Here is a 17732-nt window from a genome sequence, read left to right on the forward strand (position 1 = left end):
ATGGTATCCAGAACTCAATTTCAGGCATCAGTGGGAGGGGAGCACCTCTAAGAACCAGTATTTAACTTTTTGGGGGCCTGGAAACTGTTGGGCTTATTAAAGTAGTTGCTATGTGTGCAGATTTTCAAACCTCTCTGAAAACATTTGTCAATCTTACAGTTTGATTGTTGAGGATTCTCATGTTTCAAGCCTTTAAAACATTCAAGCCGCCCCATGCTCTCATGAAAAAGTGGCTCAAAGCGGCATGGAGCATCATGAAGAAAGCAGCCGTGTGCGCTCCTGTGGGACACCGCTACCCGGCGGTTCCCAGTTGCACAGGTTCGGTGCAAAACACATCGGGTGGTTTTCATCTTGTCTCCAACGTGGGCTGTGTGGCCCTGCTGCTGCATATTAATGTGATGGATTCTGGACAATAAATACGTTATTATACATTGTGGCGTTTCATCTTTTATTAGCTCCCTCAGAGGTCTCCAGCTTCCTGTTGTTTGTATTAAGTGTCGGTTTGATTCTGGGGGAACGGAGCGGAAGCGGATGCTGGAATCCTGACTTTGTTAGGACACCCCCCCTCCAAATAAAATTTATAAACTTTATATACAAATAATAAAAATGATAAATACTCTACACTCGCAAATGGACTGCATACTTATGAAAATTGTATCTTTCGTTATCTGAACTGTGTGTTTATAGTGGATTGTCAATTAACTCTTAAATACCCTGGGTTATCTTCTCTCTGAAAATGTATGCTTTTGTGGGGATATTTTGAGCTGGTGGGCTGCTAAACAGTCCAGAATGAGACATAGGCTTCCGGAAATTAAATTTGACAATTTCAAGTTTGGGAAAGAAAACAGGAATGTTCTATTTTGTGTCCCGTAACTTCCTAAAAAACAACGTACACATATTGGATATTTTCAAAATCAAGACGCTTATATTAATATACATTTTGTGGTATTTTGGTCAACTGAACTGGCTTTGGGGACCCTTTTCATAGTAAAATATTAGAAACAATGTTTTGTTCCCCCCCCCCAAAATGTTCATTATTTTAATGTATTATTCATACTAAATGTTGGACTATACATCTAAAAATGTTATCTAGAGAAAGCTCCATCTGTCCTTAAAAAAAACAATAAATAGTTTGTGTGGGGCAAAAAACATTAAAATGGCAGAATCATAGCTAGTGTGAAAATGCTGGGAAAAAGTCTCAGGTTTTTGGGCCCAAAACGCCCTCAGTAAAGAAGGGGTTAATGGAATGTTCAGTAGGAAATATATACATTTTAAGTTCACACTTTGTATTAAGTACAACATTAGGAATTCATTTTCACCAAGCATTGGAACAAAAACCTATTCTGCCATTCGTCTAGAATCCTTTTTCTTAAGTTATATGAAAATATACTGTAGAGTCTCTTTATCTTCATTGTGCTATTGATAAAAATACAGGAGGCTATCCGTATAATAAACCACAGTTTTCTCTCAAAAGCCAGAGCGTGTGTGTGATTTAGCGGCATCGTTATTGTTCTTTTCTACAATATATAATCGTAATCACGCAATCCTGTCTTCTTTTTTTGCAGATGTGTAGAAGTCATTGCCAAGGAAGGCTGGAATCTGAAAGAGCTTTATCTGGTAACGTGCAAGATCACGGATGACGGTAAGTGACCCTCTATGCTATAAAGTGTCTACAGCTGCTGGGACCCAGCCTTTCATGATGGTAACATGCAATTAAGACTTTAACATATTTACTAATCACTGACCTACCCAAGCTTCGTCTTATATATCAACATTTCTTGCTGCTCCGACTCTTTTCCTTCGGAAAAATATGCAGTCATTACCACTTTAAAAAGAGAGAGAAATTGAAATGAAAACGGAAAATATATTTAGCCCTTCTTTCCGTCTTACACCAAGCTGTCAGTTAGAATTAATGCGTTGTGTCCTGTGCCACCTTAACAGATTGGGTTGTTTTAGCCTGGGATAACTGGCGGGGGTAAAGACTTGGGAAGTGTTGGAAATACGAGCGGTATTGAGCCAACTGGCACCATGCCACACAGAAATGTGTCATGACGTCTTCATGACAAGGGCAAGATTAGACATAATGCAGATCATTACTCGAGGCGTTCTGAAGTCACCAAGTCTGTAACTGAAAAAGGCAAAGCATTCCAAGTATGTTCAATCAGTAACCTGGATTAATCCTTTGGCTTCGTTTCGTATTTTTGTGGTTTTATTTTCTTTCCATTCTTTTAGTATAATTGCATTAGACATGTAAAACTAGCTGGAGACAGTGTCTGAATTGAAATAGTCAGCAGATGAGAAGTTGCTGACTTCAAGGGGGGAAGAACGGATCATTTACCGAAGACTGGTGAGAGAGCTGACATGATTTTAGCTGCCGGGAGAGTGTGTGTCACATGAATTACGCTCACGTGAAGACATATGGCTTTGGAAAAAGGATGCGGCTCACCGGCAGCCTTGGATATCTGTCTTTCGAATGTTCTGCTCCAGTTCTGGAGTTCAGTCATTCCCCAGGCTTTTGATATTTAGTAGCATAGGAAACTTCCTGGCTTTAACTTTTATGTGCGCTGCTCTGGGACAGGAAGTGCGGATTTCAAGTGGACCTTTGGATTCATAACCCAGACACGTGCATAACACATTTATCGCCTGTCATGTATCATTCGAAACTTTAAAGAACCTCAAGGCAGGCTTAGTGTATTTTGATAAAGGTCCCCGATAACAAGAACAAGACATTTTGTCTAGTCACATCTCATACTTCATGGTTTTATGTTGTTCAGAAGGTTAAAATTACTCATGAAAACCTTTTGACTTATCTTGAAGATGTTGCCTTACAATTGCACATGATTTGTAGATGAAGTAGAGCTGGAGAGCTAGGCCAGGCAATCTTTCCACTAAAACATTGAATGCCTGTAGAACTGTAAAGAATTCCCGCCATTTTGTATTACTACTATGACATTACATGACATTACAGATGATTTAAGAAAGCAGCATATCATTTTATTTTATCTGTTCCAGAGCTTTTATTTTAATCTAATCTAATAAGCAAACATTGCCTCTTTATCATGAATGGCTCAGTCTAAATCACCAAGACACTAACAACCCTGACTTTCTCTTTTCTTTTGAAGACTGATACAGAATGATTGTGTGGATGGCTATTACAGGACTGATAAAAGTATGACAGCAGTAAAGTTCACCTAAATGCATATTTTGATGGTTCTTGGGCATGATGGTTTAAAACCTCTCGTATTTGTTAAATTTTTCATGTTAAGTTGCCAAGGTTTTAGCAATGATTTGGCTTAGTTCAAACTCCGCCATTTATATTTGTGATTCTGTAGCTACGGCAGAATGACAGGAATGGATTTCATTTTGTAGTTCACACGGCCATCTGTCAACTTGCAATTCATTTTGGGCAAAATGAGCAGAACATTTCCAGTAACAATTAAAGGGATTTCTGAATAAATCACTGCCATTGTTCTAGCATGAAGATCGCATGCTGTCTTTTTTGTGGGCAGTATTTGAAAAAATTACAAATTCCGCCCAAGTCACACGATTACATGTTATATTGCTAGATCTGGACCCTTTGGGGTTCAATTTTGAGTTTGCAAGTGAATTGAAACATGCCATGTTCGATTTACATTGACTTTACATTTAAGTAATAAAGCAATGTAACGGCCAACCCTAGCGAGTTTCTTCTGCAATCCCACTCGGCTGGCAATATCCTAAGCTGAACTGCATTGATTCAGAGGGAGCTCAAGTCGCATGGGACCAGATTCTTACTCCAATACAAATTTTCATGTGGTCAAAAATGAATTGGAGAACAAGACGAGAATTCAAAGCAGTGGTGGCACTGTTGAAAAATGATCATTATTTTTTAAACCGTACCTGTAATCATAATCTCTATTAATAATAATATAACAATAATATTTAAAACTTGTGAGGTGCTTGATACCCATCTGACTATTGCGTTTTTTAACCCCTTAAGGACCGGGCTCATTTTTCGTTTTGTACCCTGTGGGACCGAGGCTGTTTTGACACTTTTGTGGTGCTTGTGTTCAGCTGTAATTTTCTCCTCACCCATTTAGTGTACCCACATAAGTTATATATTGTTTTTTTCAGGACAAGATGGGCTTTCTTCAGATACCATTATTTTGATCGTATCATCTTATTTACTATAAAAAAAATAAAAAAAACATGGTGAAAAATTGAAAAAAAAACACATTTTATGACTTTTATTTGAAAAATCTTTTACTCACCTAAAAAAGCAAGTAAAAAAACCTGCTAAATAGATTCTACTACTTGTCCTGAGTTTAGAAATACCCAATGTTTTTATGTTTTTTTGCTGTTTTTTGTAAGTTATAGGGCAATAAGTACAAGGAGCGTTTTATGATTTCCAAATCTTTTTTAACAAATCTGGTCAGTCTGCCTCCATCTCCTCTTTGGAACATCTTTGAAGCCGGTTAACTCAATTTAACCCATTCAAACCATATATTTTTGAAAACTAGACACCCCAGGGTATTCCAAATGCTGTTATTTTAACCCTTTCCATGCACCAATTATACAACAACACTTTGTCAAACTTTGTAATAGTAATTTTTTTTATTTTTTTTTCCACACAAATTGTACTTTAGTTATAGATATACAGGTGCTGGTATATGTCACTGTCAAACAACACCCCAATATGTGTTCAGCAACATCTCCTGAGTACAGCGATACCCCACATGCATGGGTTTGTCAGATTGTTTGGCTGGTAAAAGGCTACTTTTGGGGCATGCGTAATTCAGGTGGTCATTTGGTCATTGTGCCTCCCTCTCCTCTTTGGAATATCTTTGAAGCCGGTTAACTCAATTTAACCCATTCAAACCATATATTTTTGAAAACTAGACACCCCAGGGTATTCCAAATGCTGTTATTTTAACCCTTTCCATGCACCAATTATAGAACTACACTTTGTCAAACTTTGTAATAGTAATTTTTTAATTTTTTTTTTCACACAAATTCTACTTTAGTTATAGATATACAGGTCCTGGTATATGCCACTGTCAAACAACACGCCAATGTGTGTTCAGGAACATCTCCTGAGTGCAGTGATACCCGACATGCATGGGTTTGTCGGGTTGTTTCAGATTTAAAATGCCACATTTGGGAAGTGCGCTTATTTTCTCCATTTTGGTCAGTCTGTACCTATGCCCTATATTTGAGCTAGGCCACTCCAATTTACCCCATTTTTTTTATATATTAGACACCCCTTGGGTATTTGAAGTGCTTTTATTTTAACTCTTTGTTGAGATTTTTGAGAATTTTTAGCACTTGCTCAAAATAATAAACTTTATTTTTTAATTTTATTTTATTTTTTTAATACTTTTTTTATATTTTTTTTTACACATTTTGCTGGTACTGGATGGTTCATCTAGTGACATCACTGCATAATTATTTTTAAATGTTAGCACATTTTTTTTTAATTTTTTTTTCCATTTTTTATTTATTTTTATTTTTTTTGAATATTTTACTAATCACATAGTGATTAGAAAGCTGGGCTCCATTGACTTGCATGGTTGAATGCAGTACCTGTATTCAACCAGCAAGTGGAGCCAGTTCTCTAGACTGTCTGGAGACCCTCTAGCGAACTTTTTCGTCTTTATTGTTTTATTTCCCGGGCCGCCGCCATCTTGCTTGATGGCGAAGATCACCGGCAGCGGCGGCTGTGACCGCTCTCCAGAGCGGTCACAGCCCACCCAGAGGTAAGTGTTTGGTGTCGCTGGATGCCTCCTGATCGAGGCATTCCAGCGACACCATTTAAGTTTAGGAGGCGATCGTTGATCGCCTCCTAAACGCTTTTAAAACGGGCGTCCGCCGCCATACAATGTATGCCGGCTGTTGACGCCCCGGGGAGGGGCCAGACATGGCCCCCGATGCCGATCTCGGCCTTGCTGAATGCCTCGACATCGAGGCATTGCAGCAAGGCCGTTTAAGCGAAGAAAGTGATCCTTGATCACTTTCTAAGCTTATTTAATTTTTTGACGGTTCAGGACCGTCAAAGGTCATTTAGTGACCTTCTTGTTATGACGGTCCTGAACCGGCAAAGGTCGCGAAGGGGTTAATGGGACTTAAATAAAGTTCTCCTTTCTTTCCTGTTGTTATGATTCAGCCTCTCCATTTCTGTGTGCGTCAAATTGGCCTGAAAACTCTAGTAAGTGAGAAATGCCATAACGCAGAAGGGTAATGTGATATTTGTTGCTGCCAGCATGGATTAACATCTTGAATCCAGGACTTGTTTGCTAAAGCACTGAACTATTGTGCATTTAAAGGACTATAAGCCAAACATATTGACGCACGTTAGACATCCAATTCCCCTCAGCCACCAGGGGGCAGCAGTGCTTCCTTTAACTCAAAACGGAAGGTTATATGCGGTTGGCTGCTGTTGTCAGGTCTGGGGCTGACAGATTCCCTGTACCATATTATTTATCACATTACTGGCTTTTCAACACACACAAAGATGACATTTGCTATACAATAATTGAGCCCAAAGAGATCCCGCTCACATTGTATATAAAATTTTTACAAGTATACAGGGATCATAAAGTAAAGCACTGCAGCAAGACTTTTAAAATCAAGCATTTGCTGAATTTTTCATTTTTATTATCTTATTTGCAGCACATTTTATTGTATTTTTTATTCCTTGTTCTATATGACATATATCAGGCGCTCTTGTTTTTGTATATTTCACTTTCCTTATTAATACCTTTAATCAAAAATGTTCTTTATAATACACACACATTTACTACCGTCTGTCTCTTTGTTTTGTTTTCATTACTGCTGTGAGTTTCCCCGCATAAAAGTTTTAGAATTTGTTCTAGATAAAGCAATATTTAACAGGTTGTGTAAGGAAAAAGTCATATATCTTTTTTTCCTGTAAATAGTTTGGTAGGTAGATCTGAATCTAGTACAAAATCAAAAACCCTTGTTGAATTAAAACCTGGCAAAGTTGGCTTCTCATTCTAACTATTCACCCTGATTATATCCGTATTATCATAGAATCACATTTTGGGGTGAGAGGTTAGTAGCCAAATGTTAACAAAACATGTATTTTCTGAACATTTCTTTCCATAAGCTTAGAGGGAGACTAAGAAACATTTAAGAAGCTGGCAGTAAAGTAACATCATCTTACATCTTATTCTTAGTCACTTGTGGAATAGGAGACATCTAGTAGCAGGATGCTATCAGACAGTAAAAAAAAGCTTCTCACACCAGGCATTGGTCGTTCAACTGCTGAATTCAGTAAAGGTTATTACTAAGTGGGGCTATGCCGCGATTGGCAAACCTTTTTATTCTCTGATTGGTGGTGGGAATCTATGGTGCAAAATTGGTCTTCGGGCTTCCACCTGTCCTTGATGCTCCTGTCCAAACTCTGATGTTTGGCATTTACCCGCTGTAAATGAGCCTGTTCTTTGGCTATGTGGTTTCTAATGTTTCTATTGTAGGTGGTTAGGTGAAGTCTCTAAACTGACTACAATAGAACACTAAACTCTCTTGTTTTTTTTGTTCTTTTCTTGTGGTGCTTGTAGACTAGCATATAGAACTATATAAGCAGTCATCGTTCTTCATGTCGATGAGGTCCCCACACTCCACCAAGGTTGGTTCTCACCACCTCTTCTTTTTTTTTTTTTTTTTTTGAGGACTGTATAGAGGAAAACAGCACATTGTCACCTTTTAAAATTATCATAACAAAATCTCAAGTTTGGAAACAAGAAAGTTATTCTGAAAGGAAACATTCTATTTTACTGGTGTAGATCTAGGCTGAGGTATCCTGGCTTTTCCTACAGGTTAACTCCTATTGGACAGTATAGCTCCCCAAAGTATATCAATGTGCCGTTTGGGTGATGGAGCCAGATATCTCTCTTTTAACAGGCCTGTTTACACAGTGGACATATCTGCCTCATCAACATGGCCTCCATAGAATGCTACAGCATGACATCTTATCCCAGCACTCAGCAGAGAGGACAGCGCCTGCAGGCATAAGTAGTGAGGAGTGCCTGGGGTGCTGCCCTGGGTTAGATCTACACAACTACCCTCGTTGATAGGGAGCATCCCAACCCCACACTTTACTATAGGGTTTAGGCATGCTGTGAGGCATAGGTGGCAGTGTTAATTTTGAGGATTTTCGCCAAAACCTGACCACAAAACCTCTTTCCACATTGAGGAAGGGCACTTTATGTAAAGCTCCAGACAGGCCTCATTGGTACTTTTTAATAACATATTTCTTACCTCCTTCCCATATGTGTTACGGAGAGCTCCTAATACTTTCTTAATACTCTTTTAATACTTTCTTTCTAACTTCCATGGAATGTTATTTGGTCTTTATATACCAAATACAATACAGTATAGAGCCTAATCAATGATCTTTGAACAATGTACAATTTGGCTTAAATATGCACATATGAAAATAAAATCAATGTCTCCCTTACAATAACTAGTAAGGGTTCTGAATGCCCAAGCACCAAACATTTCTGTATAATCCATTTAGTCCCTTTGTATAAAAAGAGTTTTTTTGATTCTGTTCTTGTTATGCGTTATGATTCAGTTATTCTCTCCTTAATTGAGAAAAGTGTCTGCAGTCGTGGGGCTGCTGCATGGCGTTCACCCTGACACCTACTGTGCCAACATCTGTAACATTAATATTTTATCATCATAAGTAGCGTCAAAGCACAAGAGGGCAATAGTATTAACCGTGAATGTGCTATACAGCAAACTATATGCACATGGCTTGCTTATATTTCAAATGCAAAACTTGACAGGTGCAGTACAGAAGACAATTCTAACAATAGTTATCATTAACCCTTTGTATGAAGGCTGCGTAGTATATTATACAGTTTAACAAGGTTGTGTAGTGCCCTGACCTTCATCTTACACAACTAGGCTTCTCCACCTGGCATTTGGGGACCACTGGCCTTAAAGTGCCAGGCTCATCATCATCCTCAGTTCAGCCCAGCAGCAAATGATTAGTAGGAAGGTTTTCTGTGCAGGGGTTCTCTTTTGGTGCCTGGAACTTTTACACCAGGCAGCTCTGGAGTATAGATTCAAAGAAGATGTGTTTGATGAACAGCGTTTCCTCCAAGGCAAATAGCTGGGGGGGGGGGGGGCGTAAGCGAGCATTCTAATGAATTAATTTACATATAAAACAAAAAATATCATTATAAGTCAAACCTCTGCTATCATATGCATTAAAGTACATAGGATGGCTGTAGTGTACCAATAACCACTAGGCTACAGCAACCTCAGTAACCCTCAGCAAACCTGGCTGTAGCTGCTGGAAGTGGTGCAGACCCCACTGATTCAGCTTTAATGAGTTAAAGGGCAATGCAGTCCCACTGATTCTGCTTCAGTGGGTTGAGGCTACGCAGACCCACTGATTCAGCTCCATGGCAAACAATACAACCGTGTTGGGATTAGATAGGACTTGCCAAAATTGGCAGTGGCAGGATAAGCAATATAAATGGCCATATAGTGTGACAGAATGCTTAATATTTATGATTCCGATAGGTGCTTTGATGGACGTGCACTGATTCTTTACTTGTTTAGCAACAGGGAGCTGCCATCTTTGAATTTTTACAATGATTGTTCCAAACCTACTGAAAATAAAGCAACCCATAACCCATGAGACCCATAAATAATAGAGACAAGGAGTGGTCCATCACTAGAATGTCCTTTGATGTTCTAGAAGCTGCTTTACTCTGTAGTTTTTAGTTAACTAAATCTTATTTGTTTTACGTATCTAACTCTCAAATTTCTTGATATATATATATATATATATATATGAATTCTATGAGCCTGATTACTTTCATGTTTTCCGACACACATGCAGAGAAAGGTGGTTAATATGCCCTTCAATAAATTAGTCTAAGCAAGCCAGTTTATTTTTTAATAGTATTGCTGTGATCGCTGCTGGAGTCCAAGGAGGGCGACAATATCTTTTTTTCCTTCCAGAGGACCTTGGGGATCCTCAACACACGATTTCATGATCAGAGAGACCAGTGTATCTTATGAAAAAGGATATTTGTAAGTTATATATTTTCACGTTTAAATTAAATACGAAGCCTAGGGACATTTTTTAGAATAATTACATTACGTACATTACTTGTCATTTACGTCTCGGCTTAGTGGAATTTGTTGTGCTTTTCTCAAAATATTTTTTTATTATTATATTACCTTTCAAGATGAAGGGCAGTGAGAATAAAGGCAGAACATGAATAATTTTGTTTAAATGCAGTGCCTCTTATGTCTGCACATAATGCATCTCCTTGTGTAATTTAGCCGGCTTTCTTCCTATGTACATTGTACGTTTATTGATGAAATGGGGCTATATTCAATACACGCTCTTTTCTTCCAGATTAGCTTAATTAGCACGGGGACCAAGTCAAGCTGTGGGTGGTGAGAAACCGTAGACACTTGTATCAGTAAATCCTCCATGGTGAAATTAGTACACAGCCCTTTTTGTAGAACACTGTCCGTTAAAATGTAATTCACTGTCCGTAAATCCCACAGGATAGAATATCTATGTTAGCTGCAATGAAATGTACTTTATAGCTACAAGAATTATATTCTCAATTATTACACCAGTGTCACAATCTGATGGGATCGTGTGGATTTTTTTTCTGTACGCTTTATATCATGGTGATTACAGCTGCCCTAAGTCACAAAGTCCACCTGTACATGTTAAGAGTATTGATTAAAGTTTACGTGTGCTTCTTTGGCTTTAAATCCCTTTTGGCGTCACTGGAGATTTTTATTTGCTATTGTGGATATCTGGGAAAGTTTATCAACTTGATCGATGACACTTTAAAGGAACGGTTATGTCAGAAATCTATTAGCCCGCCTCCTCCTCTTTGGGAGAAACACACTGTAGAGCTGTAAGGCTATGTCTCGTTAGGCTTCCTGAGTAGCCACCTTTGCTAGCAGGTTAGCATGTCACTGTGCCATAAGGAAGCTGTCAGGTTTCAAGCCAGAACTCTACTGCTCGATGAGAATGCAATGTCTGCATATAAGCAATTGTATATTGGAAATATGATCATCTCTTTAACAATGCCTACTCAGCTGCCCTCGCCTCTATGTTCATTGTCACATTATTGTAACCATACGTCCCAGTTATCTCTCTTTAGGTCCTTTGTGTATGTTAGAGAAATTGTGTGTCTGGCTGTGTTTGTGAGTGTATGTCTGGGTGGTATGTTAGTGTGTGAACATTTGTCTTTGGTTTGTTAGTGTGTGTTAGTTTTATTTATTTAAGTGTCTGTGTGTGTTGGTGTTCAATGTCTAGTGTTGGTGTGAGTGTCTGTGTACATGTGTGTTAATGTGCGTGTCTGGATATGTGGGTTAGTGCGAGTGCCACTACCAAGGTGAGGCTCTAGATCTGCCCCTGATTTCTGTCGAGAAAGCGAAAAGGGACCTTTTCCAGACTCTGGGTCAAACTCTCTGGTTCTCAGGTATGTAAATGATTATCATCCATGTGGATAAATAGCAGCTAATTTATTGTCTATTTATCTGTCCATGCCTGTTTGATTACTCTGTAAGTCCACTATATGTACAAAAGTATTGGGACACCTGACCATTACACTAATAGGGACTCGCCCATCAGACCGCCAAACAGAGAAGCCTGATTTGTCACTCTAGTCCAGTTGCAGCTCTCTCTACAGCACTTGGCCCCGACGCCGTAGCTACTCGGCCGTGGAAACTCATTCCGTGAAGATCGGGCCGCACACTTTTTGTGCTGATATTAATGCCTTTGGAAGTTTGGAACTCTTCAGTTATGCAATCGAGTGTTGGAGACTTTTACACATAATGCGCCTTATCACTTCAGAACGACCTATTCTTCAACAAATGTTTGTAAATGCAGACTGCCTGGCTAGCTCTTTGATTTTATACACGTGTGACAATGGGTCTGATTGAAACAACTGAATTAAATAATTAAGTGGTGTGTCCATATAGTGTACATGTGAAATCTAGCAAAATGCAGCATTAAGCTCATGTACTGTAAGTGGTATAGTGAAGAAAAATAGCAACTAAATATAACCACAGACTACGCTCCTATGCCGCACTGTGAAACAACCATCAGTTACATTTTTAATTTTGTAGGGTGTCCTGAAAGAAGTTTGGTGAACGTTATACTGTTGTGCTTGTTTCTGGCCATGGGTTACATAACTCATTAACATATTAATTAAATAATCAACCACTTCCCCTACCAATTGTTTGTGGTTAGAAGTTGAATTTTATTTAACAATTTCCATAAATACCAAAGACTATAAGATCAGGAAGCTTATTGATTAATCAATGGGAAGTCTTTACACTAAGCTAGTTCTGCAAAGCACCAATTTCTAAATGTGCCTATAAAGTTGCTTGAAAGCATCTACCATAATATGAGGTTTTTTTCTGATCAGTATTCTACTTTAAATAGATATATATGTCATCCTGCTAAGAACGGGCATAAAGACAGCATTACTGTTAACACTGAAAGCCCTAAATCGAATCGGCATTATCTCTTCAGAGATTCACTGTTCATGCAAATCAGTCATTGGCCTTCTTGTAAAACGCCGTAAGAAGCAAAGCCATAAAATGAGGATGGAGGAAGCACACATTAATCTTATCAGTTGTTACAAAATAGCAAAAGACATGTAATACTAAATACTAAAAGAACCATCTATAAAGAAAAAAATTAACTTTGGTGAAAAGCGTTCCATTTGTATGGCCAGACAGATCTCTGGCAGGTCAAGTGTATTTCATGGCTGGAGCGTCCTTTAAGAAAATATTAAAAGGAGTCAAAATTGTTCTCATTAAACAAGTAAGTAACATAAATGTACTGAAATGTCACTGGCATACAAATACTTCATCCGGCACCCATTCAGTATCTGTATAGATATATTAAATAATTGCATTAGGAAAAATACTGCAATAAAATAGAAACAGTCCATTAGAACCGTAATTAACAAAAACATTTTATTTCCTACATAGTACAAGTACTCTTAAGTGAACACTGATGTCTCTCGTTCAATAACATGTTCTATAACGTAGTCTTTTAAACCTAAAATAGATACATACCTGGAATAGGAGGTCTTTCCACGCAAGGGGGCCCAAGGATCTAGCTTGGAGCAAATTGTATGAAACAGCAAACTTATGTAAAAATAGTTTTTACTCGCAGAGCCTGATCCATATCAGCTGTCGTGCATTGTGTTTGTCACCAGAATAGAAACATAAAATTTGGCAGATAAGAACCATTCGCACCATCTAGTCTGCTAATGTTTTCCAGTTGTAAAAAAATCCCATCGCTCCTGCCCTTAGTGTCTCCCCAGTGAGCTCGGAAGAAGGTGCTTTGTAGGAAACTACTTTTGGAATGAAACCTCTGCCATAACTCTGATATGTGCCATTTCTCCCACCGTTAAATTGATTTGGAACTTTCTTTTTAAGATTTTAAACGAAATACATTGTATATAAAAGGAAGGGCTGCATTATTTGGTGCCGTCATCAACATGTCAAGTTTTCATCTTCCGAAATGCTTTTACAATGCAAATTTCTGAGGCTAGTAAGAGGACACCTATAATTTTTCATTTTGATTATAAAATGTGAGGCTCATACAAGGGATTGGAAGTCATCTGAATCCAGTGAACAGAAGAATTCTTATTGTGCACAGAATGTCTTCAGTACAGAATTCCCCCGTTCCCGCTGCTGTTGGATGCGTGAAAAGCACACCCTGAAACACAATCCTAATTTGTGTTTCTAGCAGCGCATTAATAAGATTTTCAGGTGTTCATCAATGAGTGGTTTTAGTAATAAGTTAACTCAAGACGCTAGAATTGAATTTACACAACCCATGGAGATGGAAGTCATATCATATCACAGTATACTGGTGATGAAGGCTTTGGGCAAAAGTCATCTCCTTCTATTTAAGTAATATTAGATTGGCATGCGCAGTGCCTGCATCAAACATCATGAGATTACAAAGTATGTAGTCTGCCCCTGTCCCTACCTTTTTTCTGTTATTAGAACGTTTGAAGATCTGACTAATGAGCTGGTTACACCTTAGAATACCGCAGGACTCACTTTGTCGATACTGCTTTTCCTGTGCCAGTGCATATAGCAAGTGCGGATGGATTTATGTTTTAACACAGTAACTGGATGTTTTTTCATTTCATTTTATTGGAAGTCCGTTTTGGTGACTGTATATGAGATGACTACATAGTGAGTATTGGGGTTATGCATAAACAGTGATCCTGGTGCATACAGTGAAACATTATTTTGTCTCTGTGGAATTGGCCAAGCAGCAGGTCCATTCCATTGGTTGCTCCAGGAATAAGATTGCATTTCAAATTTGCGCAAGGATTACTTTTATAGGTATATAGCCCCACAAAATGTAACTTTAGAAATGATTCATGTGAACATTTTATACCAAGATCTGCAAGCCGTTTCCTTCCTTCCTTATTTCCATATTAATGGGTATAGGTCTGGTATAACATATAGTTAGTGTTTTGTCTGTATAATGTGCCACTCACTACTTTAAACGGCATTAAAATGGTTAATAATAATCAGGGCCCTAGTTACCTTTTATTTCTGTGAGTTGGAATTCCTATGTCATGCACTCCCTCTTATGGCCTGTTTACCTATTGTACAGCGCCACAGTTTATGATGGCATTATATTAAATCTGTAAATATAATAGTAATTTAGATACTCATACTGAGTGTGCTTTGGTTGTATTATTCCTGGGTCCTTTGGGTGAAGTTTTTGTCCACTTTCTGGATGTCGTGCCTCATACTTATCATTTGCGGCTGCAAACATTGCGTTATAACATAAAGGAGAATGCTTTTATATGCAAGACGTTAGTTTATTGCATTGCTGAGGGCATGCCTCTGCGGCACACTGATGGATAGATCAACAGGGTTTTATACCAAATGAACCATTTTACCTTCAATTTAATATTACATTATTAATATGATGTATTATAATAGTTGACTGCTGGCTTCTGATTAAATATTTCTGTGTTTCTGACACGGCATGCATATTTGTAATGAGCAAGCCGCAAAATTAATAGATTTGCTAAAATTATTCTACAGTGTTTTTCCAACATCTATCTAAGTCATGCACACAAAATGTGGCTGCCATTTAATCCCAGACATAGATGACAGATGCATTTACAATTTCAATGTAAATTTAATTCAGTCACTTATCAGAAAGTTTGGTCAAAGACTATTAATCTGTCCTTTCAGGCATTATTACTTAGCAGAACTTATTGTATTAATGATTCTTTTGTAAACTAATGAGGCAAGGAAACTTTGTGACCATTAAGCTCCATGGCAAATTAACAAATATTAATATTGAGTACGTGGTTTCGCGTAACTAGAGGCCTGTAGGCTGAATGTTTGCCAGGCATCAGTGGTGTATCTACAAGGGGTTGCTGCCCTGGAGCAAGGTCCCAGCTGCCCCCTTTGGAACCCATCAAGCTGTAGAGGACCTATGCTTGAGCTGCGGTTGGGCACAGACCTCCATGGTATAACTGGTCCAGTTTCAAGGGAGATCTTTGATTCCACCAGAGTGTCTAGTGAATGAGCCATTGGGTCTTGGTTGGAGAGATCAAAGATCTCCTTGAAACTGGTCCAGCTACACCCCAGTTGCTTTTGTTTGTTTTGGAAGCTTTGCTCCGGTATTGCTTGTAGTGGCAAACCATAACCTGCTCAATGTTTTGTGTGTTGTATACTACAGGTCAACTTTTGAAGCGTCGGAGTAGCGTAAGCATCCATGTATATGATGCTGAAAGAGTTAACACGTTTCTTGAAGTATGCTTATCACTGAAACATCCATGCCATCTACACTTATGTCTCTGTACACGTGTTGTTTTAATGTTAACATTCTGCTTTAATGAGAAACATTTCAAGGACCAATTTAATGACTTTGGACCTTGCTACATCTGAAGGCTGCTCCAAGGCTAAGCATCTTTGGAAAAAGCCACTTGAGCTTCTCTGTCCGTGATTTTAATGCAGAGCCTAGGTATATGTTTCCATAAGTCATCCATTTAAAGGGTCAGTTTACCCCTCCAAAGAAGAATGCATATTCCTGTGGGGCAAATCTCAACCAAGGGACTGTTAGCTGAAAGCAGAAGTATATTTGATTTCTGGGTGGAATATTATTTAAGGTGCACATTCTACAAGGAAAACTCCATCATACCGATCATTCTGAAACCCGTGGCACAAAAATGGGACTAAAACCTAACTTTTGTCAGTACTGGATAAGCATACCTTATGATTATTAGAAAACAATACAAAAAAAAGAGGCAATACACCTCTCTTGATTGGAAACCCATTTTACATCCATAACATATAAAATAAATATTTAATCATTTAACCTATATACTCTTATTTTTTTACTTAAAATAACACAATAATACAATAATAATAAAATACAATAATCTGCAAGCTAGGAAATAAGCATATATCAGCCTTTTCTCCATTATCAGTATGCATTGTTTATCGCTGCAAATCAAAGCAAAATGATTCCAGCTCTTAAAATGACCTACCGCCGCTAATAACATAGCTTGATTTGTAATTCTGTTTCATGCCATGACATTCTCTTGCTTATTTATGAGCAGGATGTACGGAGCTACAGTTACAGTATACACATAACTAATAACTAATTAGTGGATGTCAAGAGCTTAACAAAAAGTGTCTATAAATATGTAAGCTTGAGGTTGTTAGTATAGATAGGATAAATGGGGGCAACTCGACACAGGGAGACAAGCTGTCAACGTGATGTAAATAAAACCCTTTGAGATGCTCTCTGTGGATTCCTAGAAGCCAAAAGGCAGTAGATTTTAAATTATGTATCAAGATTTCTTTTTTTATTTATCTGTTTTATATCACTCACTCCAACTAATAGGGAAGAAACGATAGCGCTGTTATATACATTTTCTTTTTTTTTAAGTATATTTTTGCTATTGTATCTCTATATTTTCCAGTTTTCGCAGCCATCGGCTCTGTCTTTTATTAGCAAGAATATACGTTTGGAATCTGCCATCTCTTTGTGGATCTCGAGGGTTCCCCCGGTGCGGAGGGTCACATCTGCTTTTCGGTTTTTTTTGAGAGTGTTTGCATTTTATCTATCACACGTGCGTTAGAGCGCAGGCCAAGAAATCAGATGGTTTACTTACGGCTTTCCAAAGCAGTAGAAAAATATGCTTTGATTGAGTGACAGGATTCATTAAAGTGTTTAAAGTGATATTGCTATTAGCACATCTTTGTCTAGAATGATCTGCCCTGCGTGGTCAAGGTATCGACCATAAACCTTATGTTGACAGGCAGACTGGCCCCTAATAAAGCATGATCTAATATAGTGAGTGTTAAGTGGGTCAAGGCCCACTGAAGACCTGTATGATCTGGGACAAGGCTTAGCAACTTAACGTGACTTTAAACTTAATTTTTAACCCTTCAGAAAATGGTTCAGCAAACCTTTACTTATATGAAAAGCAAGGTTTGAACAATTGTTATCTTAAGCCTTTGAGCAAAAAAGAAAAAACTATTCCCGTATTGTCCCAATTATGGGCCGCACCCTTATAGTTTGGTGCCATTTTAAAGAAAAAGTAATTTTTAAAGAAAGGGTCCTTAAACGGCTATGAAGTATGGGGCTGCTATACAATACTTTATAGCCTTTTAAGTACCTCTCGTAATTCATAATCTAAGGTGCATCATGAATGAAGGGGGCACCTTAA

At 38.2% G+C, this 17732-nt stretch overlaps 1 protein-coding gene across 1 annotated transcript in view; it reads left to right on the forward strand.

The window, feature by feature from the left end:
- Positions 1 to 17732, forward strand: part of LOC149302990 (F-box/LRR-repeat protein 17-like) — a 270951-nt gene that overhangs the window by 173057 nt on the left and 80162 nt on the right. The window contains exon 7 of the mRNA XM_089481735.1: positions 1566 to 1642. Coding sequence (XP_089337861.1) covers positions 1566 to 1642 — 77 coding nt within the window. The remainder of the gene's footprint in view (positions 1 to 1565; positions 1643 to 17732) is intronic.

The sequence above is a fragment of the Sceloporus occidentalis genome, unplaced genomic scaffold (assembly GCF_023333645.1).
Source record: "Sceloporus occidentalis isolate IW3139 unplaced genomic scaffold, rSceOcc1.0.p SCAF_16, whole genome shotgun sequence".
NCBI classification, from domain to species: domain Eukaryota; kingdom Metazoa; phylum Chordata; class Lepidosauria; order Squamata; family Phrynosomatidae; genus Sceloporus; species Sceloporus occidentalis.